Source organism: Geotrypetes seraphini, chromosome 10 (assembly GCF_902459505.1).
Source record: "Geotrypetes seraphini chromosome 10, aGeoSer1.1, whole genome shotgun sequence".
In the NCBI taxonomy this organism is placed as follows: domain Eukaryota; kingdom Metazoa; phylum Chordata; class Amphibia; order Gymnophiona; family Dermophiidae; genus Geotrypetes; species Geotrypetes seraphini.
The window spans coordinates 17908799-17936441 of NC_047093.1; the positions used below are offsets into that span (position 1 = coordinate 17908799).

Consider the following 27643-nt stretch of genomic DNA (forward strand, 5'->3'; position numbering starts at 1 on the left):
ACTATTTTTAGGGCTCCGACGGGGGGGAATGGGGGGGAACCCTCCCACTTTACTTAATAGAGATCGCGCCGCGTTGTGGGGGTCTTGTGGGGGGTGTGGGGGGTTGTAACCCCCCACATTTTACTGAAAACTTTACTTTTTCCCTGTTTTTAGGGAAAAAGTTCAGTTTACAGTAAAATGTGGAGGGTTACAACCCCCCAAACCTCCCATAACGCCGGCATGATGTCTATTAAGTAAACTGGGGGGGTTCCCCAACAAAACCCCCGTCGGAGCCCCTAAAAACTGTAATTTTGTGCGGCGCGCGCCTCCGCGCTGCGCTCAGTTGTCGGCGCGCGCTTTTGTCTTTCGCGCCGTTGTCTATGAACCTTACTGTAATATACTTGTTCTGTAATGCTAACACGTCCATTATATTCTATGGGCACGTTAGAATTTAGCGTGCACTAATCTTTAGCGTGTGCTAAATCAGTTAATACACCTTAGTAAAAGGACCCCTAAGTCTGTCCTCCTCTTCTAGAGTACCCATATTTAGGAGCTAGTCTCTTCTTTTATGGCTCTGACATGTCCATTCTTTGTATTAATATTTTTGATGATTTTATGTATTATTGAATTGGGAGGGAGGGAGGGATGAGGGATTATTATATTCAATAAGAATGATATAAATTTAGATTTCTTACATAATATTTTAACATTATAGAATACTAATTTCCTAATGAAATGTTAAATTTGATGCTAATATGTGAGTTAATCAAGTGTGTATCTTTGAGTTTTATATGAGTTTAATTGATACACTTGTTGTAACATACAAAAATGAATAAAGAATTATAAAATAAAAAAAATATATATTTTTGAACAGGATCCTAAAAATTTCAAGTCGGAGAAGACGGGCCGAGGCTTGTTGAAAGACGGGTGGAGGGATTCGCAAGACCCCATCATGTGCTCCTACAAGTTGGTGACGGTGAAATTTGAGGTCTGGGGACTCCAGACCCGAGTAGAACAGTTTGTGCACAAGGTCAGTGAACGGATCCATTGCAACTAGACACCCCAGGGCCAGAGCGTCCAGCCGTGGAGCATTTACCACCCTCGGGAAGCAGAGCTCGTATTGCTGATAAAATAGTACACAAGGCAGTGTCATGGGATCCAGGGCTATCAGATGCTGGAACCTACAGTACTGCTCTGGGAGAGCAGAAATAGTTTTCTGGTTTTAAAACTTTACCGTCAGGCTGCCACAAAGAATTTTGTGCTCGGGAATATTTGGCAAAAGGGATCTTAAAAATAGAGGCTTCAGTTTCTGATTCCCATTTGTTGGTAGAATTTTACCCCCAGGACTTGTAAAGATATGTACAGTGGTACCTCGGTTTACGAGTGCACCGGTTTGCAAGTGTTTTGCAAGACGAGCAAAACATTTGCAAAATCGGCACCTCGGAAACCGAGCGTGGCTCGATTTACGAGCGCCCCCTCCCGCGATCCAGCACCCCCCCAGACTCAATCTGGCACCCCCCCCCCCCCCCCGACGCGATCGGGTACCCCCCTGCCGCTTCTTGCAGTCATCTGGGCACCGGCATGTCCTGTGCTTGGTGCCGGTGCCCGAAGATCGGCCTCCTCTTCTGCTGGGCCTTGAGCATCTGTGATTCTCTTGGGGGGGGGGAACGTATCAAAGCGAGTTTCCATTATTTCCTATGGGGAAACTCGCTTTGATAAACGAGCATTTTGGATTACGAGCATGCTCCTGGAACGGATTATGCTCGTAATCCAAGGTACCACTGTATAAGGTATAAAAAAAAAAAATCATCTTGATGTTTTCATGACACAATATACTTATGGTTTTGTCTGGTAAAAGTCCACAGACAGAGGACAACAACTGAAAAGTGAAACACTGGAACTGACTACTTACTACTACTATTTATTATTTCTATAGCGCTGAAAGGCGTACCCAGCGCTGTACATTTTAACATACAATAGACAGTCCCTGCTCAGAAGAGCTTACAATCTAATTTAGACAGGATATTACAGGGTTGGGGAGATAATGGTACAATGGGTCTAGGTATCTGACAGCAGTGAGCGGGAGTTAAGAGTTGAAAGCGGTTTCAAAAAAGCTCGGATTTGAATTTGAACACTGCCAGGGACAGAGCACGACGTATTGAGTCAGGCAGCCTGTTCCAGGCATACGGTGAAAGCAAGAAGGAATGGATGGAGTCTGGAGTTGGCACCGGAAGAGAAGCGGGGCTTGCCCGATGAGCGGAGATCACGGGAGGGGGAGCATAGGGGGCGATAAGTGAGGAGAGATATCAGGGGGCTTCAGAGTGAATGTACTTGTAAGCCAGCAAGAGGAGTTTAAACTGTATTCGGAAATGGACGGGGAGCCAATGAAGCGACTTGAGAGGGAATTATCTACCAACACTAAGGGGTCGATGTTCCTCTGATGTTATTACCAGTGCCAGGCTATGACTGGGCACCAGATTTAAATATCTGATTAGGGGGTGAATTCATCAAGGGGCGGGCAGTACCCGAATGAGCTCACACTAACAATTAGTGCACACCAGTGGTGTAGGAAGGGAGAGCGAAGGGGAGTGGTCCATCCCGGACGCCATGTTGGTGGGGGGCACCCCCCACCCCCCTCTTCCCATTCCTCCCCTCCACATGCATGCCCCCCTTCCCTTCCCCCATACCTCTAGTTAAACTTGTTTGCAGCGGTCAACAACGTGCTCTTCACGACTCCGTCGGCTCTCCCACTTCCATCACTTCCGAGAACCGCGCATAGGAAGTGACATCGGAGGGAGAGTGGACGGGGTCATGATGAGAACGTTGTTGACCGCCGCGAGCAACAACTTCACCTAGAGGTACAAGGGAAGGGGGAGCGTGACAGGTGGGATGGGGGGGAGCACACACGATAGGTGGGATCGGGTAAGGAGCGGGAGATGAAGGCAGGGGTGGGATGCCACCGCTGCGGGCACCTCTCACCCTCGCTACACCACTGGTGCACACTAAATGCTAAGAAGCCCACAGTGTGTAGCGAGGGTAGGAGGCGGCCTCCTTGCCTTTTCTGCCCCCCCACGCCACACTCATGCCCTCCCATCCCCTATACCTCTTTAAATCTTCACTCCAGCACAAGCAGCTTCTCCGCTGGCATTGGCTTTCCCTCTGACATCACTTCCTAGTCCTGTGACCAGGAAGTGATTTCAGAGAGGAGCCAGGCCGGCGCGTGCAGCAGGCCAGAAAAGTTGCTCACACTGGCGAAGATTTAAAGAGGGGGGAAGGCATAAGCATGGCGAGGGGGGCGGAGAGGTGCCAGTGCTCCCACCAAGACGACACCTGGGGCAGTCCACCCTCCACCCCCATCTCCCCTTCCTATGCCACTGGATGCCCATTATATTCCTACAGGTGTCTTAGCGTTTAGTCGGTTAGCACCCCTTGATGAATTCCCCCCTTAACTACATAAGTGCTGACTCTGCCCTCAGAGCACCCACAAAATAGCTGGCTTTGAGTTTAGCAGTCTGTAGTAGAGAATGACACGGTGGATGTTACCCGTGAGTAGCCGTGGGTAACCCACCAAAACGATGGAGTTCTGCTTCACTCAGAGAGTGGTTGACACCTGGAATGCCCTCCCAGATGAGATTATTGCGGAATCGACCGTCCTAGGCTTCAAGAGCAAACTAGATGCATATCTCCTTAAGAGAGGCATATAAGGATATGGTGGACTATAAATTACGACAGGTGTACACCTGGCAGGGCCTCCGCGTGTGCGGATCGCCGGACTTGATGGACCGAAGGTCTGATCCGGAGATGGCAGTTCTTATGTTCTTATGAGTGAGGAAAGATGCTCACTGCAGGTATGTGGACAAGGCCATCCACCACCCCGTGGAGCAGTGAATGGCCTTGTCTCCACAGTTAAGGGACGGAACGCGCGTGGTCACCGATCACGCATGTCCCTCCTTCCTACCTACCCAAATCTATCTCCTTCCCTTCCGGTTGCGTCAGAGGAGAAGCTTCCACCCACACATGCACGCGACTGCACGAACGCTCCGGCGGCTTTCAGCAAGCTACTCAAACCTTAAAATCTGCCGCGAAGGTAAGGGGGAGGGAGGGAGATGCTCAGACTGCACGAGGGGTGCCGAAGGGCAATGAGGTGGCGAGAGGGAAGGGGACGGGGCGATGAAGGGGACGGCGGGGATGGGATGGTGAAGGGGACGGTGGTCCAGTGACAGGGACAGATTTTTTCCACGTGTCATTCTCTAGTCTGTAGTGATATTCAGCAGCACTAATGGGTTAACCGCCTCTGAATATCAGCGGATAGCTCCATGCAAGCGATTTAACTGTCTATTGGCACTAGAGAATGACACGGTGACAAAATTCATCACCGTTCCCGTCCCCGCGGATAACCGTGGGAAATAGTCCCATGTCATTTTCTAGTGTCTATTTCAACCTCAGTCCTTCTACACCAGCATTCTTCAGAGCAAAGCTTGCGGGTCAGTGGTTGTGGCAATTTATACTCTGATTCTTATGTGAGCCAAGAATAATGAAGCCATTGTGACATCACTGATGTGATTGGCTCTTAGGCACTGGTGGAATGAGGCATTATGACATCACAATATCTGCTCTGGATACCAGAGACTGTCATTCTGTAGTGTCTGTTTCAACCTCAGTCCTTCTACACCAGCATTCTTCAAAGCAAAGCTTGTGGGTCAGTGGTTGTGGCCATTCATACTCTGATTCTTCCCTCTTTCCTTAAAGAATGACATGAAGTTGGTTTCCCGTGGTTATCCGCGGGGACGGGAACGGTGATTAATTTTGTCACCGTGTCATTCTCTAATTGGCACCTAGTGGAGAGAATACAACATACTTGTACCAGGCTGCTAAGGAAACCACCACACTTTATTTATTTATTTTTCAATATTTATATTCCACACAGTTAAGGTTACCAGATGTCCAAGAAAACCTGGACATGTCCTCTTTATAGGAGACTGCTCTGGTGCCCAGGGGGAAGGGGGGAATTCCAAAACCCAGCAGTTTGTTGATGTTTTGGAAGGCCCCAAGCTCATGGCCATGACTGGAGGATCTCCAGATGTCATCATGTCGCCTCCACCAATGCTCGGAGGCCCTCCAGATGAGGCCTCGAGCTTAGGGAAAAAGAGATGAAGTTCATGTGGGGGGGGGGCAGGACTGGGGTGGGGCGGGGGACACGTGTCCTCTCTTTTTTTTTACCAACAAAATTTGATGATTCTTCGCCCAATCTATACAATACATAAATCACTTCCCCCAAAGTAACGTCAGAGAGTACGTCAATGCTGAGTGCTGACGCAGGCAGCAACCTCGCACCATGGAGTAAAAAAAGGTACGGGGGAAGGCAAGGAGTGCACGTGCATGGCAAGGAGAGGAGCAGGAGGGTGGAGAGGAGAAGGGGTTCCACGCCTTAGCAAAACGAAGCCCGGGGTGACTGCCCACCCCCTTACCATGCCACTCTATGTAGCCAGTATAAAATAGGCTTAAAGTCAGCATCAAGTTTCCAAGTTTATTTAAGGCCTTTCGGTCCATGTTTTCTATCTGTGCCCCCTCACTATGGAACTCGGCTCCAAACAACAGTGTTCCCCCGCTCATGCGCGGTTCGTGAATTGCAGACTCGCTCATTTGCGGTCTGCTCCAACCGCCTCTTCCTGTAGTAAAGTTGGGCTACACCAGTCGGGAGCTGCGTGTCAGAGCAGCTCCTGATTGGTGTAGCCGGACTTTACTACAGGAAGAGGCGGTCGGAGTAGACCGCGAGTGATTTCCTTCACCCGCCGGCGCTCTAGCTGCCTTCTCCTGCCTCCCCTGCCTTTTGACAGGCAAAAAACCCGCATTTGCGGTTTTTCAAAATTCGCAGGGGTTCCTAGAACGGAACCCCCGCGAATTTCAAGGGAGTACTGTATATAAGCGAGATCACATCATTAGATACCCTTAAGTCCAGCCTAAAAACATTTCTTTTTAAAGACGCTTTTGAAGTTTGACCGTTCTTTTAAGGACGTTTTAAGTCAATGCCAAGTTAGCCTTCCCGGCTTAAACTTGATTTTCCTTCTCTGATCTTTCCCTCTGATTTTTCCTATCTTTGTCGTTCTCCCCTCTCCTCCTGTTCCAGTCTGTCAAGGTTTGTAATCTCGGTTTTTATTGTTGTTTCCCTGTAATATTTTAAATTGTTTGTTGTTTCTATGTTTGGTTTTAAACATTATGTAAAACCGTTTTGAATTCTGATAACGCGGTAAAAAGAATATTATCTGAGCGGCTTACAATCTACTATAGGGTAAGAATCAGAAATGTAATTTCCACTGCTCTCTATATAACCACTAATTCTTATTATATTTTCCTTTCTTAAACTCTTATAAACCATATCGAGCTCTATCCTTACAGAGAAGACGCGGTATATAAGCTTAAGGTTTAGTTTAGTTTAAGAAAACAGAAAGGAAGATTAAAACACAACAGAAAAGCTAACTACAGTTTTCATAGTAAAGCTGGGGGAGAAGGTAGGAAGACTCAAGGGATTGTTTGTGCAGTTCAGCTTCGCTCCTGGCACATGCCACTGCAAGAGTCAACTATAGGCATCACTAAAAAGAAACGTTTTGTCTTCCCGACAATGACACAGGGACCCTGTTATAGAATTAGTCCAGACATATTTAGCCTAGGAAAGGTGGTATCAGTCCTAAAAGCATCAGAAAAGTTTGTTTCTCAAATTCTCTTTGGTTTTGCTTTCCAGGTGGTGAGGGACGTTTTGCTAATTGGCCATCGGCAAGCTTTTGCCTGGGTGGACGAGTGGTATGGTGAGTCTGCTTACAAATGTCCTGTCTTTACGTTTCTGGAAAACTGAGGGCGGGAAGAGGGTGCAGAAGGAATTAATTAGAAGTCCGATAATGAAAAGTTAACCCTTAAGACTAGCCCCCTCTTCTACTAAACCATGCAAGTGGGGAACCGCGCTGAATGGCCCACGCTGCTCCTGACACTCATAGAGTTCTTTTTTTTTTATTATTTATAATTTTTATAACAGTTCTACATCCAGAACAGTAAGGAGTGGAATTTTACAATCTCAATAAGATCAAAAAAAGAAAATTTTGACATCATAAAGTACTTCCATCTAGCCCACATTAAGGGAGGGCTAACTACTTTAAAAACAAAATTTTTTAAATACTGCAAAACAAGAACAGTAATTCCCCTATGCAGGAACAAAATATAGACTTTATAATCAGCTAAGAATAAACCTGAAAAAGGAGGAAAAACTCTTCTAAACATTTAGGTGTATCCTTTACTATTTGCTCATAGAGTTCTTATGAGCGTCGGGAGCCGCACGGGTCATTAAGCGTGGCTCCCGGCGCTAAAGCCGTTAGCATGGTTTAGTAGAAGAGGCCCTAGGTCTTGTAAAGTGAGTTGCGGATATTTTATGACAGAGCTGAAGGAAACATAATTCAAAAGGTGGCAATTAACCTATGGTAGATAATTTGAGAGAAAAAAAGGAAGGCCTTTCACTTACTTAGCTTCACTATTTCCTTCTGTTCGATGTATTTTCTATTTTCTATTGGGACCTCCTGATTCCAGTGCAAACATTTCTTTTTGGTAATCACAGAGGCTGATTTAATGTTTTCAGAACGTTCTAGTTCTGTGGTGTCTGAAAATAAAGTAACACGCGTACACCTGTGATGGCGTGAGACTTGTAAAATAGCCCACTTGTAGCGTATAAGCCTTGAACTGGACCATTACGGGCTCCTTTTACAAAGCCGCGCTAGCGGGGATAACGCGCGTGACTTTTCATCACGCGCTAACCCCCCCGCGCTGGCCAAAAACTACCGCCTGCTCAAGAGGAGGCGGTAGCGGCTAGCGTTTCCGGTGGTTTAGCTTAAACCGCTAGCGCACCTTTGTGAAAGGAGGCCCTATGTTTAATGTTTATAATCTTTTGTAAACCGGGTCGAACTTTTTGGTAACGCGGTTTATAAGTATAATGTTATGTTATGTTATGTTCACGGTCAGACTGAGGTTACGCAATAACAATTCATAAACGGCGGTGTAGTAATAGTTCCAATATACGGATCCTATTTTCACAGAGGGACATGTATAAAAAGCAGCCAGTGACACTCCTCCTAGGGCTCCTTTTACGAAGGTGCGCTAGGGCTTTAACGCTACATTGCCATGCGCTAGACCTTAACGCCAGCATTGAGCTGGCGTTAGTTCTAGATGCGTAGCGCGTGGTAATTTACCGCGTGCGCTAAAAACGCACCTTAGTAAAAGGAGCCCTTAGTGGCCTGAGGAGTCTGAGCAAATCAGGGCCTTCCACATATCCACTTATGGCAGATTCGGTCACGGGCCGCAACTGACGGGGCACCATTGTCCAGCACGGATTTGTCAATGTACCGGTTAGGCAGACTAGATAGGCCATATGGTCTTTATCAGCCTTTATTGTTCTCTGTTTCTATGATTAAATAAGTGTGCAAATATGGACTTGTCTTTTTAAAAAGGTTTGGGTAATTTCCTAAAAGAAAAATATAAGGCACTAGCTGATGCCCCGGCGTTGCACGGGTATTTAATTATAGCAATAACACTGTAAATGGATTCAAATAAAGATACTTTATAGTGGTGAATGAAATTATTTTTTTACAGCTTAATAAAAAGTACAATATTCAAATTATAATGTGAAATATTTGACAAAATGAATACAATACAACTAACGCAAAACGTGATTATAAACAACAATTTTAGTTTCACCTCCTAGAGCAAGAACATATAAATTCTTGGGTGAACCCACCCTTGAGCAAGCAACATAGAGTTGTGGGCCGCGAGACCCCCAGAACATATCACCCCAGGTAGTGAGGGATCTGCATACCAAGTTTCATTCAAATCGGTCAAGCCGGTTTTGAATTAATGTGAGAATGGCAGCTTTTTACATATTTTCCATTGACATGAATGGGTGAAATCTGATTTTCTGTTTGTAGCTCCGCCCACGTGTGCAGGTGGGCCGCGAGACCCCCAGAACATATCACCCCAGGTAGTGAGGGATCTGCATACCAAGTTTCGTTCAAATTGGTCAAGCCGTTTTTGCGTGATCGCGGCACATACACACACACATACATACCTCTGATTTTATATATATAGATTGTTAAGATGGACTTGGGGAAATTCAATGCTTATTTCGAGGATAAGAAGCATAAAATCCGCTTTACTTTTCTGGGATCTTGCCAGGCGCTTGTGACCTGGATTGACCACTATTGGAAAGAGGATACTGGGCTTGATGGACCTTCATGTCCCAGTGTAATTCAAAGCAGTTGCTGAGAAAATGGCAAAAACTTTTAAAGGGTTACTTTTTTTTTTTTTTTTTGCCTCATCCTGTATGTTTCTCTAAAGAACAGGCTCCAGGGGTGGTGCAGTGGTTAAAGCTACAGCCTCAGCACCCTGAAGTTGTGGGTTCAAACCCACGCTGCTCCTTGTGACCCTGGGCAAGTCACTTAATCCCCCCATTGCCCCAGGTACATTAGATAGATTGTAAGCCCACCATGACAGACAGGGAAACATGCTTGAGAACCTGAATAAATTCATGTAAACCATTCTGAGCTTCCCTGGCAGAACAGTATAGAAAATTGAATAAATAAATAGTGTGAAAAGTTTCAGCCTCTGATAACCAGAGCAGGTATTGTGATGTCATAATGCCTCATTCCACCAATAAGAGTCAACCTCATCAATGATGTCACAAAAGCTGGATTGTCCTACACTTGGATCACTTTTGCTATATTTCAATTTCTAGAGTGGTGCAGTGGTTAAAGCTACAGCCTTAGCACCCTGAGGTTGTGGGTTCAAACTCACGTTGCTCCTTGTGACCCTGGGCAAGTCACTTAATCCCCTCATTGCCCCAGATAGATTGAGAGGGGAAAATGCTTGAATACCTGAATAAATTCATGTAAACCGTTCTGAGCTTCCCCTGGGAGAATAAATAGTGAAAAGTTTCAACCTCTGATAACCAGAGCAGGTATTGTGATGTCATAATGCCTCATTCCACCAATAAGAGCCAACTTCATCAGTGATGTCACAATGGCTAGATGGCCCTACACTTGGATCACTTTTACCACATTCTGATTTCTAGAGTGGTGCAGTGGTTAAAGCTACAGCCTCAGCACCCTGAGGTTGTGGGTTCAAACCCACGCTGCTCCTTGTGACCCTGGGCAAGTCACTTAATCCCCCCATTGCTCCAGGTACATTAGATAGATTGTGAGCTCACCAGGACAGACAGGGAAAAATGTTTGAGTGCCTGAATAAATAAGCTCCCTTGGGAGAACAGTATAGAAAATAGAATAAATAAATAAATGTTCTTAGTACATAAAATAGGCATCTCTTTGTAAAATTGTCCTCTTAATATGTGACTGAGCCCAGAATAATCCAAAGGACATTCCTGAACTTCCCCTCTTAATTTATGTCACCCCTACCTATGCTTATGTAGAAGACTCACTGCAGCTGCAATCTGGTCTTTATTCAGATCTGGCCTTGTGCTCTTGAAAGCTATAGATTTTTAGCTTATTTTTATATTGGTTTTATAAAAGAATCTATAATTTTTACTTAAAAGCTAAAGAAGTCACAAAAAATATAAGGAATCATATGGGGGGGAGAGAGTTGTCTCAACTTTGCCCAACAGCAACATCTAGTGGCCTGAATCAGTGATGCACATGTTCTGGAAGGACATGTGGCCCTATCCAAGGGCTGTCACTCCGTGGGTAGGCTTGGCGGGAACAGGTTATTAAATTGGGAAAACCATAGACAGTTGTAAATGAACATTCTTGGTGGTGTAGCCCTTTAGGGGCTGGTTCCAACTGAGCTGGGAGCCCAAGTGAGTGGGAGGAAGGTGCCAGGCTAAGACATAGACATCCTTCACTTGCCTTTTCCGGAGCTCTTGACATTTTTAATTGTAAGTGGGAGGCTGGTCTTCTTAAATAGCCATTGAAGCACCAGTGGCAGAACTGGAGAGGGAATTTGGCTGTATTACTGTTATAATCATTATATAGTGTAACCAGATGTACAAAGCACTAGACAATTCCTACTCAGAACATAAAAAAGAGGCTGTGAAAGGGATGAATTAAACCAGGCGGCTTATGAGTGGAATTAACTGATGTAAGAGGAGCTGTAATAACATGTTAATAGTTTATATAAGAAAAGCAGCCAGTGGGGTAGGCTGGGGGGGATATAAATGAACTTTTTGTATCTTATTACTTGCAAAACTTTTAACTAAATGTGCAGGGAGATATCACACACTTCTCTTAACTCCTCTCCAGGAGAAAAAGCAGAGAAAAGCCCATCAATGAACATATCATTCCTTAATCTTGTATATAATAATAATAATAATTTGTTTATAACCCGCTATACCTTAACAGTTCAGAGCGGTTTACAATAAAGAGAATCTGCCAGACGCAGATGAAATACAAATGGAATTATATAACTAGCATGGCTTTAGTCAAAATTGTCATACAAAAGATTTGGTAAGGGGATGAATTCACAAATAGAGGTTTCTCAGACGAATTTGTCATACAAATAAGATTTCACAGATTTCCTGAACGTTTGATAAGAAAATGTAATCTTTACTTTTTATAATTATCAGTGTTACAGTAAATATAACTGTTTTTGTTCAATTTTTTTATTTCCCTTTCCGTGCTATAAAATTAACATTTCAGCACTGAATTATTTACCTAATTCCTTTCTGCTAACATGACTGAACTCCTTCCTGCACTCCTCACACTACTATGGCTTATTAACTGCTTATTGGAAAGGCGTTCCTATAGAATAAATGGGTTATTGGATGAAGAAACAAGTGTTCTATTTTTTTTAAGTAAAATTTGCATGCACAATGCAGATTGGCCCTACTCCATTTTATCTTGGAAAGATCCATCAGCTGTAGGATGCAAAACATACTGGAAGATAGATGATGCAGACCCTGGAGGATACCAGATGTTTATGATAACCAGGGGTATCATAAACCCATACGTGTATCATGTCCTCCCAGAGCCCTTTGCATGTCCTGTTATCAACTGTGAGAGGCTGTAGGGTCTTATATTCAGCAGGTTTTCCTAGGGTTACAGCCCTGCCCTATTCCGCCCACAGCCCTGTCGCATTCCGCCCCTCCCCCCCCCCTCCCCCAACCCCACACAAACCTCATCTCTTCGGAGCCACGTCTAGAGAACATCAGCGCATGCGTAGATGCGATGCGATGATGTCATATCTAAACCTTACCCTAACACTAGCACAACTGGCGGGGGCACCATTGTCCTGCGCGCACTTGGCAGTGCATGCATTTGACGGGGTGCGATTGACGGGGCGCAGTTGTCCTGCGCTCATCTGTCGGTGTACCGAAAAGGCACTAGTGGCTGTGTTAAGGGCCATGGTGTCCTTCTGGGTTGGCAGGATTTCATAGAAACTGCAACTCGTTTGAACAGCTACAAATTATCGCTCATTATTTCAAGTTAAACCACATCCAGTTGAGTAAGAGGTATTCATATTTTTTAACGCTTAAGGAGGCTTTGTTACCTTGGAAAGTTTCCTGGACCATTAGCAAAGGATTCTACAGTGGCCTAGTGGTAGAGCTGCTATCTCAGCACCCTGAGGTTGTGGGATCAAATCCCAGTGTTGCTCCCTGTGACCCTGGGCAACTCGCTTAATCCTCCATTGTCCTGGTATATATGTAAACTGCTTTGAATGTGTGACCACAAAAAGGTACAATACAAGTCCCTTTCCCTATCATTTATTTCAAAGGAACATTAGAAAGTCTCCTCTCACTGCAGTGTTTACCCTCCTCAATCCTTCACTTCACAACTATCCTCTGCAAATCCCACACTCCTCTCTCTTGGCTTCCCTTCCTTCTTATTGGCTGATAAAAGACTAACCTTAGGAATCGCTTTTCAAAAACAAATAAGCCCCACCCTTCTTTGCCAAAATCCCTTTTCAGCCTTAAGACTTCTTTTTCCCTTTAGACCTTCCACATGACGGTTTGGACATCATAACGGAAAATGCCACATATTGAACTTTTTGCAGATATGAATGTCGGCGATGTTCGAGAATTCGAGAAAAGCATGCATGAGAAAACCAACATTAAAGTTTGCAATCAGCATTCTTCCACCGCGGATGAAATAGAGAGCCATGTCAAAGCAAGTGTACGTTCTCTTTTTCTAAGCCTGTTCCAGCACCCTTGATTGAATTGAGGGAAAAGCCAGAGATCAACTGATGTCTTTGACAAGGCGGCAGATTAATCTACCATTGTATTCTTTGTTTCTATAACATGGAGAGTTTCTATAACATGGAGAGTTGTGTAGTAGAGAATGACACGGTGACAAAATTCATCACCGTTCCCGTCCCCGCAGATAACCGCGGGAAATAATCCCATGTCATTTTCTAGCGTCTATTTCAACCTCGGTCCTTCTACACCAGCATTCTTCAAAGCAAAGCTTGCGGGTCAGTGGCTGTGGCCATTCATACTCTGATTCTTATGTGAGCCAAGGATAATGAAGCCATTGTGACATCACTGATGTGATTGGTTCTTAGGCACTGGTGGAATGAGGCATTATGACATCACAATATCTGCTCTGGATACCAGAGACTGTCATTCTGTAGTGTCTGTTTCAACCTCGGTCCTTCTACACCAGCATTCTTCAAAGCAAAGCTTGCGGGTCAGTGGTTGTGGCCATTCATACTATGATTCTTATGTGAGCCAAGGATAATGAAGCCATTGTGACATCACTGATGTGATTGGCTCTTAGGCACTGGTGGAATGAGGCATTATGACATCACAATATCTGCTCTGGATACCAGAGACTGTCATTCTTCAGTGTCTATCTCAACCTCAGTCCTTCTACACCAGCATTCTTCAAAGCAAAGCTTTAGGGTCAGTGGTTGTGACCATTCATACTCTGATTCTTCCCTCTCTCCTTAAAGAATAACATGAAGATGGTTTCCCACGGTTATCCGCGGGGACGGGGACGGTGATGAATTTTGTCACCGTGTCATTCTCTATTGTGTAGATCAAAGTATATAGAGCTCTCACCTTCAGCAGTGCGCTAAAAGTGCAACTGTTGACTGTGTTTCACAAGTAGGGCTGGCTTAGCCATTAGAGAAACTAATCAATCACCTAGCACAGCAGCTTCTAGGGGGCAGCAAAGAGCAGGTGCAGTCAAAACAAAATAAGGCCTGACAGTCACGCAAAATTCAACAAACCATTGGAGCAAACTTTTTCCTGCAGAGAGGGCAGGAAGTATTTCAAGTTCCAATCTTTTTTATTGTATTTTGTAATAATGAACAAAAAACAAAGTTACATTCAAGTATAATGAAAGTTCACAAAAGCCATAGAAAAAAAACAAAACAGGAATCTGTTTAACAGGACAAGAGCGGATATTGTCATATTCATTGAAATGTTTACACGGATTGCAGATATTCTTCAATAGGTGACCAAAGATTTTGATTTGATTGTCTCTGTCTCAAAGGCAATTTTTCTGCCGCATATTGTTCAAATCGTTTATATAAACATAGAGAATGCCACCAAAAGGTAAAGTTTAAACTTGAGGCTGATTTCCAACATTGCAGAATCTGTTGGATACCAACTGAAATCATAATATCAATCAATTTGTTTTCACATATACAATATTTAAAGCAGGGATGTAAAGAACGTTTAATAATAATATCAAAGGATAGATTTGCAGAGCATTTAGTAATTTGACATATAAGGGTCCAAACTTGAGTCCAAAAAGGTTGGATATGAGGACATGAAAAAAGCATATGTTTAAGCGTTCCAGGAAGTATTTCAATAAGTAGGGTTACCAGATTTTCCATCAGGAAAATCCGGCCCCTAGACCCGCCCCCAGGCCCAGCCATTCCCACCCCATCACACCCCAGTTCCACCCCATCACGCCCATAAGCCCTCCCCAGCCTCGCCTCCTATCCCACCCCACCCACCTCCGCTGCCTTCTCTCGTCGGGCACATCCGCGCATGTACGGAGGTGACGCAGTGACATCACACGCACATGCATGGATGCCCTCCTACACGAAGGAAAGCTTTTCAAAACCAGGACAAAGTCCCGGGTTTTGAAAAGCCGTCCAGACCCCCGGGCATGTCCTCAAAAGGAGGACATGTCCGGCGAAATCCGGACGTCTGGTAACCCTATCAATAAGCCACATGCCTGGGAAAATGATGTTTGAAAATTTCTCTCCATTAATATATGTGCAAAAAGAATGATGCCCAAGTACATCTTTTTCTGGAAGGGATGGTGATGGGCTTATCATGATTGTTGAGTTGAACGGTCAGAGTCTCAGGTGTGGGAGCATACTAGGAACCTGAAAGTTAGTTGGAGAAGGTACAAGACTGAAGGGTCGCCTCAGGTGTCCAATTGGCCCTGTCTACCCAAACTTTGGGCTAAAGGCAAGTTAATGTAATCGGTTTCTTCGATACATTTTGATGTGGTGGTTTACTCGTAATATAATTGTTACATCATAGAGCCAAAGAACTGCCAACATATAAAGAAAATCCGAAGAGTGTTATACAGGAAAATGAGGGCACACCATTAACCCCCCCCCCCTCCTAAATGCAGAGGTCAAGAGGAAATATGGAAGACTGAAACCCTAACGACGGAGGCCAGGACATTTTGTGGCTCAGAACTTGGAGACTGATTGCCATGAGAGTGTTTTCATGCCCAATGAAAAAAAAAAAAATTAACTGTGCTAGCCTTTCATTTCTGATCAAGGAAGATATTTAAAAGCAGTTTTTGAAAGCTGCAGAGAAGGTTTCATAGATTGGCTTGTGAATTTAGCAATTCTGACTTTGAGGTCATTAGTTCAAACTTGGCCCATCTTCATATCTGATGGCCCTTTTGGTGATCTCGTGGAAATGAGCTGGTGGTCTTGAGTTCAGTCCTTGATGAACAGATTTCTCTACCTTAACAACTGCTCCAGTGGTACTAACTAGTAAATTACTCTCCAATTTTGAGCTCATAGCAGCCAGATATTTATTTTTTTAAACACCAGCCACCATGGGCAGCAAAAATCCAAATATTTAGCTGCAGTATGTGGATAGTGGCTGCCACTTAATATGAATGGTGAGCTGGCAGCATTATCTGGTTAGTAGTGATGACACTGTGCAACAAATTTTAACTTTTTTCCTGGAAGAAGAAAATGAGGTTTACTTTATAGAATTTGACCTCCTGTGTATGAAAATAGCTTACGTTTTCTCCTCTCACGTATAGTTTTTGAGCAAATCGCAAATATTTAAGAGTCCCTATAAATATTATTTTCTAGAATTGTTTTGCTGTTGAAGCAAGTGTATAAACGAGATTAGGAGCATCTCTAATTAATGTCCAACAATATTCAGCCAGCATTGATGAATTCCATCTGCCCTGATATAATTTCTCCATTGTAATAATGTCCTGGTGAAACCTTTCCCTGTGCTCATCACTAACACTACCAAGATTATCGGGGAAAAAAAAATCTAATTTGAGGCAAACTGTTTTAATATTTCACAGATTGTTATAACATTTACTCCAAGCATTAGAAAATATAGCAAAAATATTAATTTTTGCATTATAATGCACTTTTGCCAAAAATCAGAGGGTTATACCGAAAAATTAAGGTCAGTTTTGAATTCAGCGACCCCAAATCACTATAGAACACATACTACAATTCATGCCCCAAAACCTCTGTTGCACAGTGTAACCAGAGCTGGTATTGTGACATCATAATGCCTCATTCCACCAATAAGAGCCATTGTCATCGGTGATGTCACAATGGCTGGATTGTCCTATACTTGGCTTCCTTTTACTACATTTTGATTTCTAGAGTAGTGCAGTGGTTGAAGCTACAGCCTCAGCATCCAGAGAGTTATACCAAAAAATTAAGGTCAGTTTTGAATTCAGCGACCCCAAATCACTATAGAACACCCACTACAATTCATGCTCCCAAAACTCCATTTCACAGTGTAATTAGCCACTATCTGAACTATCCTGTTATCTGTTGGGTATCACTGTGAAGCAGATAACCTCTAGCTCTTCTGAAGGTCCACCCATAGTCTGTCCCAGCACTAGGGTTACCATATGGCTCCAGAAAAAGGAGATAAAATAGAAGTGCGGAAGGGACATGATCAACCAACTTCAAGGACAACCAAATTATTGAAAATATATAATTAAAACATATATAACATATACAGAAAGTATATAGCAAGCCTAACAGCGAGTCTTTTAATCCTTTTTGTACTGGACCCCAACACGGACCATGTTTCGGCTTGAACAGCCTTCCTCTGGGGTATATGACCGAAGCCCAGTAGATGGCGCCAAGGTGCGGGCTATAAAACCAAAAAAGAATGCTCTTGATATGTAGTCTGGAGCCTACTGCGCAACATGGTTCCGAACAAAGAAACGCTGTGAACTACCGCATATGCTGAATAGAATCGATACTAGATGTTTTAGTTATATATTTTCAATAAATTGGTTGTCCTTGAAGTTAAGAACAATGGTCCATCAAGAGTAGTAGCCCGTTCTCACAGTGGCCAATCCAGGTCACTAGTACCTGGCCAAAACCCAAGGAGTAGCAATAGTCCGTGCTATCGATCCAGGGCAAACAGTGGCTTTCCCCGTGTCTTTTTCAATAACAGACTTTGGACTTTTTCTCCAGGAACTTGTCCAAACCTTTCTTAAAATCAGCTACGCTATCCGCTCTTACCACAACCTCTGGCAATACATTCCAGAGCTTATGTATTCTCTGAGTGGAAAAAAAAATTTCCTCCTATTGGTTTTAAAAGTATTTTCCTGTAACTTCATCGAGTGTCCCCTAGTCTTTGTAATTTTTGACGGCGTGAAAAATTGATCCACTTGTAACCGTTCTGCTCCACTCAGGATTTTGTAGACTTCAATCCTATCTCCCCTCAGCCATCTCTTTTCCAAGCTGAAGAGCCCTAACCGTTGGTTGATCATGTCCCTTCCCCACTCCTTTTTTTATTTATATTGCTACATGTGGGGTTGTTTTCTCCTCTTTTTTATTTTTTTCTTTTGTTGTGGAATCCAGAAAAAGGAGGACATATTTGGATCATCCGGGTTTTACTTCCATTGCTTTCAATGGAAGTCTAATCTAATCTAATTTAATCTAATCTAAGGCTTGGCTTCATATACCGAGTCCTCATTCTAAGAAAGCTCGACTCGGTTTACAATAATTAATTTAACAAATAAAAACCATAAAAAATAAGACTAAATTTCAGGAAATTAAATTTCAAAATGTTTAGCAAATAAAGTCGTTTTTAAAGATTTGCGAAAAAATTGAAGTGAGCCGGAACTCCTTAAAAGAAATGGAAGATCATTCCAAAGTTGAGAAAACTTAAAGATCAGAGACTGACTAAAAATCTTGACTCCTTTAATACCTTTTTTGGAAGGAAGGAAGAGATAATTTAAATTGTTGGTTACCTCTTGCAAAAGAAAGTCTGTAAGCATTCCAAGATAAAAGGAGAGGAGTAAAGATATCATATAGGATTTTAAAAATAACACAAGCACATTTAAATTGAACTCTAAAATAAACCGAGAGCCAATGGAGACTCTGGAGCAACAGAGTCACGTGATCAAATTTATGTTTCCAAAAGATCAATTTTGCAGCAGTATTTTGAATCAGTTGCAATCTATAAAGACAAGTTTTTGTGGTACTGAGGTAGATAACATTGCAGTAATCGAGGCGAGATAATATAATTGATTGAACTAATATGGAAAAATGACGATGATGAAAGAGGTGTCTGACCTTCCTCAACAAACGCAAGTTAAAAAAAACATTTCTTGACCACAGAGTTAATTTGATCCTTAAAAGAGAGAGAGGAGTCAAAGAGGACTCCCAAACCCTTGGCAGAAAACTCAATCTGTAAGGAGGATCCAGAAACCAAAGCTACAGAAAGGGGAAGACAATCCAATTTTGGGCCTAACCATAATAATTTGGTTTTAGTTGTGTTAAGCTTCATACGGACCGACTGAGCACAGACTTGAAGTTTTGATATACAGAGATTCACTTTAGATCAGGGGTCTCAATGTCCCTCCTTGAGGGCCGCAATCCAGTCAGGTTTTCAGGATTTCCCCAATGAATATGCATTGAAAGCAGTGCATGCACATAGATCTCATGCATAGTCATTGGGGAAATCCTGAAAACCCGACTGGATTGCGACCCTCAAGGAGGGACTTTGAGACCTCTGCTTTAGATACTAGGTCAGTAGTATCCAGATCTCTCTCTATCAATATGAAAATAGTGAATAAAGTTTCTCAGGATGCCAACTTAAGAGAGTGGGGAACGATACAAAAGAAATTTAGAGAACCAGTCCAAAACTACCTGGTGGAGACCAATATCTGAAAGCAACTGAAGGAGAATATCATGATGGACTACATCAAAAGCTGCAGAAAGATCAAACTAGAATAGAACAGAATATTTGTTTTGGAGACGGATTTGTTGAATTTTTGAGAGAAATCAGTAGGGTTTCAGTGCTAAAATTAGAGCGAAATGAGTTGGAAATTAGAGTTGGAATGACTGAAGTAAAGAAAATTTTTCTAGATAGTAAAACCCAGATGTCTCAATCTGTCTTCCTTTTTCTGGACACAAAGTAATGCCAAAAAAAAACCCAGTGTTGCTGTCAAAATTACCTACTAAATACATATCTTTACTTGATAGAATAATGCTTAGCTGAGATTATAAACATGAGCATGAACAATTTTACTTACTGAATGAGCCTCAGAGCCATCTAGCCGAAACAAGAAGCTCAGCCAGAGCAACAAGACGCCAAGGTCTCCAAAAGTTAAATCATAGTCTCCTCCTTTTTCTGGAGCCGTATGGTAACCCGACCTAGCACTATCTGGATACTGCCAGTTATCGAAGTGCTCTTTAAATGCTCTGAAATGTGTGCAATATGTCCTTCCCAATGGTACTCAGCTACCTCTTCTCACACCATCCTGCCAGCCTAGTTTCAGGATATCCATTTGGCATCTATTTGTATATGCATAGCTTTTCTGGATATTTTGACAACCAGGCTGGCCCAGTGATCATCAAGGTCCAAGTTTAGAATCACTGCACTGTTCTCATTTAATCAGTGAAGATCCCCCCTCCTCAAATACAGCAGCGGTATATGATGCAACCCGAACTGCATTATGGGACATGCATAAGGTCATATTGCTAGGGTAATTGGCCAATCAGTGTACTCGGTTGGATGATGCACTTGGACGATACCATTATGAATCGCTGGAGGGATTTATTATAAAAGAAGCTGTAGAGGTAGGATCTGTAGGTGTTTTGACAAGGCAATATAAGCTACTGATGGTATAGTAGGGTTAACAGACATCTGGATTTTTCCTTGGACATATCCTCCTTTTGAGGACATGTCTACGGGTCCGGATGGCTTTTCAAAACCCGGCACTTTATCCGGGTTTTGAAAAGCTTTCTTCCACATTGCGTCAGGCAGGAAGACATCCATGCATGCAGTGGGGGGGGGGGGCGGGGCTGGAGCTGGGGCAAGGATGGGATATGACAGGGCGGGGGTGGGTGGAACTGGGCGGGTCTAGGGGTCCGGATTTTCCAAACGGAAAATTTGGAAACCCTAAAACAGGGCTGCCCAAGTCCAGTCTTCAAGATCTACTGGCAGGCCAGGTTTTCAGGATATCCACAATGAATATGCATGAGAGAGATTTGCCTGCACTGCCTTCTTGGTATGCAAATCTCTCTCATGCATATTTATTGTGGATATCCTGAAAACCTGGCCTGCCAGTAGATCTCGAGGACCGGACTTGGGCAGCCCTGCCCTACAATAACTCATATCAAAGAAATTCTGAATTATAACGAAAACAAATACGGTACATAAGCTGAAATGAAAGTGTCTTTCCTATTCTGTCTTGGGTAATCCAAAGCTCAGTTATGTCTAGTAACGACTCACAATTCAACACATGTACACTTCATGAAAGCAACAGGCTCGATATTAGGCGCGATTCCGTAATAGGCGCCTAAGTGTGATTGACAAGAGATAAGAGTCTATCTTTTTTAGACACCATTTACAGTTTCCCCCATAGTGCTGGGATCTGCGCCCAACTTTGGGCGCAAGGATTTACATCTGTTGTAAATCCTGGCGTGTGAGTTAGGCACGGAACCCCCGTATTCTATCATCTTTAGTGAATGCCCCTGACCCGCCCATGGCCACGCCCACTTTGCATGCTAGAAGATTTGGATGCAATTATTGCTAGCTATCAACTCCTTACTCAATAGACATAGAATCCAGGGGATAATGTTTTGTCAAATTACATTTCTGCAGGATTTTTGTAATGATATTTCTGAATATATATCTGAATTGTGTAACTGTGTAGCTTTATTCTCATTGGGATTTTGTTTTGGTTTTTTTCATGTTTTTATCTCTGATGGAAGACATGACAATGGATGAAGTGCGGGAGTTTGAGCGAGCAACTCAGGAAGCCACTAACCGGAAAATTGGGATCTTCCCCCCAGCGATCTCAATCACTGACATTGCCCTGCCTTCTTCCACCCGCAGCGCCCCCTCCAGCGCACCTTCCACGCCTCTCTCCACAGACGCACCAGAATTCCTGGCGGTCCCCAAGGATCGACCGCGAAAAAAGTCTGCCCCAGAGACCCTCACTCTTCCAGACCCATCACAGAAGGGTCCTACCCTGAACTTGCCTGGTGCAGTTTCTTCAGACAAGCCTTCCCTGTCAAAGCAAGAATAACTTTGAACCTTCCTTTGTTCTGTTTGGGGGGGGGGTTCGTTCTTTTAGGATTTCATTGTCTAGAACCACTGCTTCATTACACCAATCTACTCTTCCCTAGGATCTTTAGATAAATGCATGCAGGAAGTATTTCCAATTAATTTCTGGTTCCCAAAATGAACACAAAACAAAGCCATATAACCCTGCATAAGTGAAATACCCCAAGAACTTCCTGAGAAGGTACAGGTTAAATGTTTACAGTGAAATCAGTGTAAATGTAAATACCCAACTAGAGGCACTGCTCAGAAAGAACCTTATTCGCTGAACTTTATCTGGAGATGTTAGTAGGGTCTTGCAAGGCATATTATGCAAGATGCCCCATGATGGTTGGGGATATCTGTCCCGTTTAGGCCTTAAGGTATCTTTCTGATGATAAAGGTCACTTTGTAATAATTAAGTCTTAGTGGAGGTGGTTGCTCTTTATTGGTTCACTTTGACATGCTTGAGGAGGGCAAGCTGAGAAAAAGACTGCAGGGTCTGAGGGAGTAAAAGTCTTGTTGAAAGAGATATCATTATGCATCTACCAGTCCATAACACCTAGTTATAGTGGCTGGAGCTTCAGAGAAACACATTCTACACACTGCATTCCTTTTCCTATCTGCAGGAAGCAGGGTTGTAGCCAGACATTCAATTTTGGGCAGGCCTGAGCCCAAAGTGGGTAGACACAAAACCCCACCCCCCACCCAGCATTTCTGCCTCTCCTCCCCCTGGTGATTGGGGGTCTCTTAACTGCACTTCCCCAAGCCCCCTAGTATCTTTTAAATCCTTCTCTTCTTTGTTGGCAGTGAGCAACAACTCACACCCACTGCTCATGCCAGCCCCAAGTCTTCCCTCTTGACACAACTTCCTGATCCTGCAAACAGGAAGTTGTGCCAGAGGGAAGGTTTTGGGCTGACACGAGCAGTAGGTATGAGTACCTGCTTGCTGCTGCTGACAAAAAAAGAGAAGGATTTAAGTAGCAAGGGCTTGGGGAAGTGTAGTTAAGAGACCTCTGATCGCTGGGGGGAAGGGAAGAAAGAGATGGTGAGGCTTAGGGATCTTTGCCAGTCACATCGCTGCTGGGTGGGCCTGAATTCAAAATGTATGGGCTTGTGTCCACCTAGACCCACTGGTAGGAAGAATACTTTTAAGTTGATGAAGCCTCGGGTTTCTGGTGCTCCAGAAGTGATTTATTTCTATAGTGGGAGGAGGGGATAAGTTGTTATGGATATCAAAGGTGAGACAGTAATGATTATGAGACCCTGTTTTCCATATGTCTGTTTTCTGTCACAGACAGTGTAACAGGATACACTGCAAGCTAAGGAAAGCAGAATCACCTGAATTTCGCAATTGTCTTGTCACAAGCTTTAACATAAATTGCCTATAAACCTTACGAATACTGATTACTCGATACTTGAATAACCACGGCAATCAGTCAGATTCAGATTGTTTATAAATGAGACTCAGGATTTGAAACCTAACTTACAAACACTTTAGCTTTTTATATTAAAAATAAAATACAATAAAGAAATGAAACAATAGGTTGAAGGTCAAAGTGGAATTTGGGGGGTGATGTTAATTAGGGTTCCTTGAGTACAGCTCAATAAAAATGAAATTGTGCCTCTATCTATATTTTTATACAGAGAAAACATGGGCGTACACGAGTGTAAGTGAAGGAAGGGATTATGGGAGAGCAGGCATATCTGTGACATACAAAGAGCAGACAAATGTCTAAAACAAAGCAGGCCTGTTTTAAGTTTTAAATATAAGAACAAGCAAACCTCCCTTCAGGAAAAGCAACCGATTCACAACTGTCCACACCAAAGAGCCCAAATTTTTTTTCTTAACGCAGAGGTATGTCTTTGAATTGTGGTAATTCAAATCCTACTGTCCAAAATATAACGATCAAAGACACTGGAATTTGCATTTAGAATGCATTTGGATTTAAAAACCAAACAGGAAGATGGGAAAAAGAAACCCTTACAACTGGAGGAGCTCTGGTGTGAATGCTCAACAAGTTATTGGTGTGTGAGACAGTATTTTAAGATCACCCCAATACCTGTCCACACTTGGGTACAGTGTTCATCCGGGATTTTCTTCCCCACCTGCCCATACACACACACACATATAGGTAAAGGAGAGATTACCCTGATCAAATTATCTTTGTGGCACCAGCGCAGAAGGAGTTAACCTTTCAAAATGATTGAGGGGTGCTAAACCCAACACAGATTCGATCCAACTCTGTAAATGCCACAAAAAAATCAGTGCCCAAAAAATGCACCAACTGCTATTCTAACTCTAGGCTCAGTGATTTACACTAACTCCTTACGCCTAAATTAGTCACGTAAATGGTAGGAATGTCCTCAATCCACCCTCCCGTGGCCATGCCCCCTTTGCTGAACCACATATAAAATGTATGCGTGGATCCCAGTGTCTAAAAATGTGCATATAAATTTTAATTAATGTGAACTAGCACCAATTGATTATTTACACACAACTAGTGATGCTAATTGGCTTGTTATTCAGCTCGATGGTGCATGGAAATTGGGCGGGCCTACAGGCACCATAGAAATTGGGTGGGCCTACTTTCCACATGCAATTTTCAGCACCATATGTAGAATTAGGCCAGTTCTTCCTAGCTGGACACTGTGAAGGGGTTTGCTCATTGTATGGAAGGAGCAGTTTCTTATTTTGTTTTAAACGAATTAGCTCTTCATCTCATCATATCCTATGTGCCTTTATGAACTGAGGACATAAGAGCCAGCTTTTCAAAATAATCGAGGTGCACTGCACCCACAGAGATAGCACCTGTGACCGAATATGAATATTCTGTGATTATTAGGTCTCGGTTGATTATGAGAAAAAGCCGTTAGGATGATGAGATGGCATCAAACCATCAAGGGGCCCTTTTACTAAGCTGCGTTAAGAAATTAGCATAGTGCAGTGGCATAGCGAGGGTGAGAGGCGCTCTTCTCCTTCCCCCCCAATCCCATCTGCTCCTTCCCTGCCCCCTCCTGCTGCCTACACGCCTCTTCCCCCTGTACCTCTTTAATGTTCCAGGCGCAACAGCCAACCCCAACCAGCTCTTCCTCTGATGTCACTTCCTAGGTGCGGGTCCAGGAAGTGATGTCAGAGGAAGAGCCGACGCTGGCATAAGCAGCAGGTTGGGGTTGCTGCTCGCGTCTGGAACATTAAAGAGGGAAGGAGGGCGCGCACAAGGGAGTGTGGGGGGGTGGCAAAGAGGAGGACAGATGCCGGTACCTGGGGTGGACCAACCCTCTGCCCCCCTCCTTACTATGCCACTGTGTCCTTACACGGTCCTTTTCCAAGCGCAAGGTTCATTTCTAGCATGGCCATCAAAAGAGATTTTTTTTTCTTCTTTTTCATGTATGAGTATGCTACCGTTAACACTGGTGTGCAGCCCATAGGACCACTTAGGGCAGGGGTGTCAAACTCAGGCCGGCGGGCCAAATATGGCCCGCAGAGTAATTATATTAGGCCTGTAAGAAAAAACCAAATGTCTACTAGAGTTGGCCCGCCGGGTATATCAATGTAGGACAGCTATACAATCATCACGATGTGTATCAGTTGTTTTTAGACCTTTCACTTTTATTTATTATTTTTAATTGGGTATTAATCCATCATGTGACCATCGATTTCTTTAGCGAGCTTTTTTGGTGCTATTTTTTGCTTATGATTATGGTGGTGACTACGGCACTTGTCCCCCCCCCCCCCTTTTTAAATTGCTGACTTTTTTTGAGCCGGTTTTACTTTCGGCTTGCTCAGCTGAAAGCGCTACAGATTGTCTCTACTAAGTAAGAGCCACCGTGGCTTTATTTCATTCTTCCTTTTTATTTTTAATGTACACATAGTCATTTTAAAGTTATCTTAAGTTCCCAGAAAATATTAGGTGATGATTTTTATGTTTTCTATAGTCTCTTGCCACCCTGCGACGTTTGTTAGTGCAGGAGAGCTACACTTTTTTCACACTCTGCAGAAGAGACTTTTTATTTATGCATTTTTAAACCCTTCTGCACGCAAGGTTTTGTAATTATTTATTTTTCACTATTTTTTTGTTGTTGTTGTTGGGTTTTAGTTTATTATGTGCCCGCGATGCTTCTTTGGCCACTTTTATGTTTACACTCTTTTAGTTTTTTTGCCAAACCTTGTCCTTAAACCTGGTTACGACCACGGCACTTGTTTTGGTTGGCCCGCGGCTTTGTCCATGTTTTTAATTTTGGCCCACTGTGTGTTTGAGTTTGACACCCCTGACTTAGGGCCTGATTCTATACAGTGGCGTAGTGCTGCCCCCTCCCCCCAGCCATGCATACGCCCCTTTCTTTCCCCCCCTACCTCTTTTTATTCTTTTATTTTTTATTTATATTTGTTACATCTCATAACAGCTCGAGGCAAATACGGAGTATACTTTAAAAGAAAGAAAAAGATGGAAAGAAAAAACATTTCACATTATTGGGGCTAGCTTGTTCCCTAGAAAACTGAAAAAGAAAAATCCTAGGATGATTATTTCAACAGACAGGGAAAATATCTATCTAAAGTCACTTATTATCATCAACCTCTAGTTTCTAAAACATTCTCAAGTAAAAGGCTTATCCTGAAGAAACATTTCTAATTGAGATGGATCCACAAACTTATTATTACCGTGTGATATTAAACATTTGCATGGGAATTTAAGAAAAAAAATAATAATAATAAAGTAGCTCTCACAGCCAAAACCTTAGGCTTAAGCAGTAGGAACTGTTTTCTCCTGAGCCCCAAACCTCTAACTTTTCCTGCTTCAGTGGCATCTCCAACCTCGGCTCTCCCTCTGATGTCACTTCCTGGTCCCAAGGCAGTCTACCTCCACCCTCACCCCACTTACTATGCCACTGATTCTATAAACAGCGTCTAATTATGCCTAACTTAAAGGCGCCGGTCGGCATGGTTGTCAGTCAACTGCTAGGTCCTGCTTTATAGAATCACATCAGCAGCGTCAAGGTGTGCTGGGGTGTCGCTAGGTGTAACAGATGCCAGTATATTAGGCCAGGGTTTTCCTGGCGCCTAACACAAACACCGGCGACCCATCAAGTGCGCGGCGCACCGACAATCCCGCCCCGACATTTGTGCATGGGACAAATGTGTGCCACCCTATTTTATTCCCTATTTCCTTCCTGTTTGCGCTCTGAGGGGGGTTGGGGGAACCCCCCACCACCAATACACTCGCGCTCTCATTGAGGGGAGGTGTGGGGGGAACCCCCTCTCACTACACTTACAACTTGCGCTCTCCTCACATGAACGCGAAGCTTTCCCTTTTCCGCTCTGAGGGGGGAAGCCTCCCCCCTCTACATTCAGAGGGATGCCGGCGTACTCTCAATTACACCATTGCTGCAACCCCCCCCCCCCCACTCAATTCACTTACAATTTTGCCCCAAAGGGAAGGAAATAAGGCGGCACGGCAATGTCCTGCGCGCTGTTGACACTAGGTGACACCTGAGTCAACCACGCCTATTCTCTGCCACCTAACCACGCCTCTTTTTCAGGAAGGCATCGCTAGGCACCTCATAGTATTCCGCATGCAAGAAATTGTTTTTTAAACTTTCTTTTGGGTTTTTTTGATAGCATGATCAATTACCATGCCAATTTAACCAATTAAAAAACATTAAGTTGTGCACAGAATTCAGTTAGGCACCATTTATAGAATTTCCCCCTTACTGCCTCCTATTTAGGGGATGCTAAGAGATCCCAAGTTATGGAAGTGCTGGCTGGTTAGGGTGGCCGTAATATCAGCATGATTAGCACATCTACGTCCATTCTCCACCCCAGAAATTCCTCTTTAGCACGTCCTGCATTAGGGCCATTTTGGGTGCATTAAACACACAGATTCGGATTCTCTAAACGGTGCCCAAATTCAGTAAAAAAAAAAATTTTTAAAT

The 27643-nt window shown here is 43.5% G+C and overlaps 1 protein-coding gene across 3 annotated transcripts in view; it reads left to right on the forward strand.

Annotated features, from left to right (window-relative positions):
• PITPNC1 (phosphatidylinositol transfer protein cytoplasmic 1) overlaps nt 1-27636 on the forward strand; it is a 379107-nt gene extending 351471 nt beyond the window's left edge. Inside the window, exons 7-10 of one of the 3 annotated variants that reach the window (XM_033960570.1) lie at nt 854-1009; nt 6719-6782; nt 13012-13130; nt 21379-21599. In XM_033960570.1, the coding sequence (XP_033816461.1) occupies nt 854-1009; nt 6719-6782; nt 13012-13130; nt 21379-21384 (345 nt within the window). In that variant the 3' untranslated portion in view covers nt 21385-21599. Of the gene's footprint in view, nt 1-853; nt 1010-6718; nt 6783-12950; nt 13131-21378 lie in introns of those variants that run through there. The other 2 variants (XM_033960571.1, XM_033960569.1) reach the window with 2 other exon arrangements.
• The last annotated feature ends 7 nt before the right edge of the window (nt 27637-27643 follow it).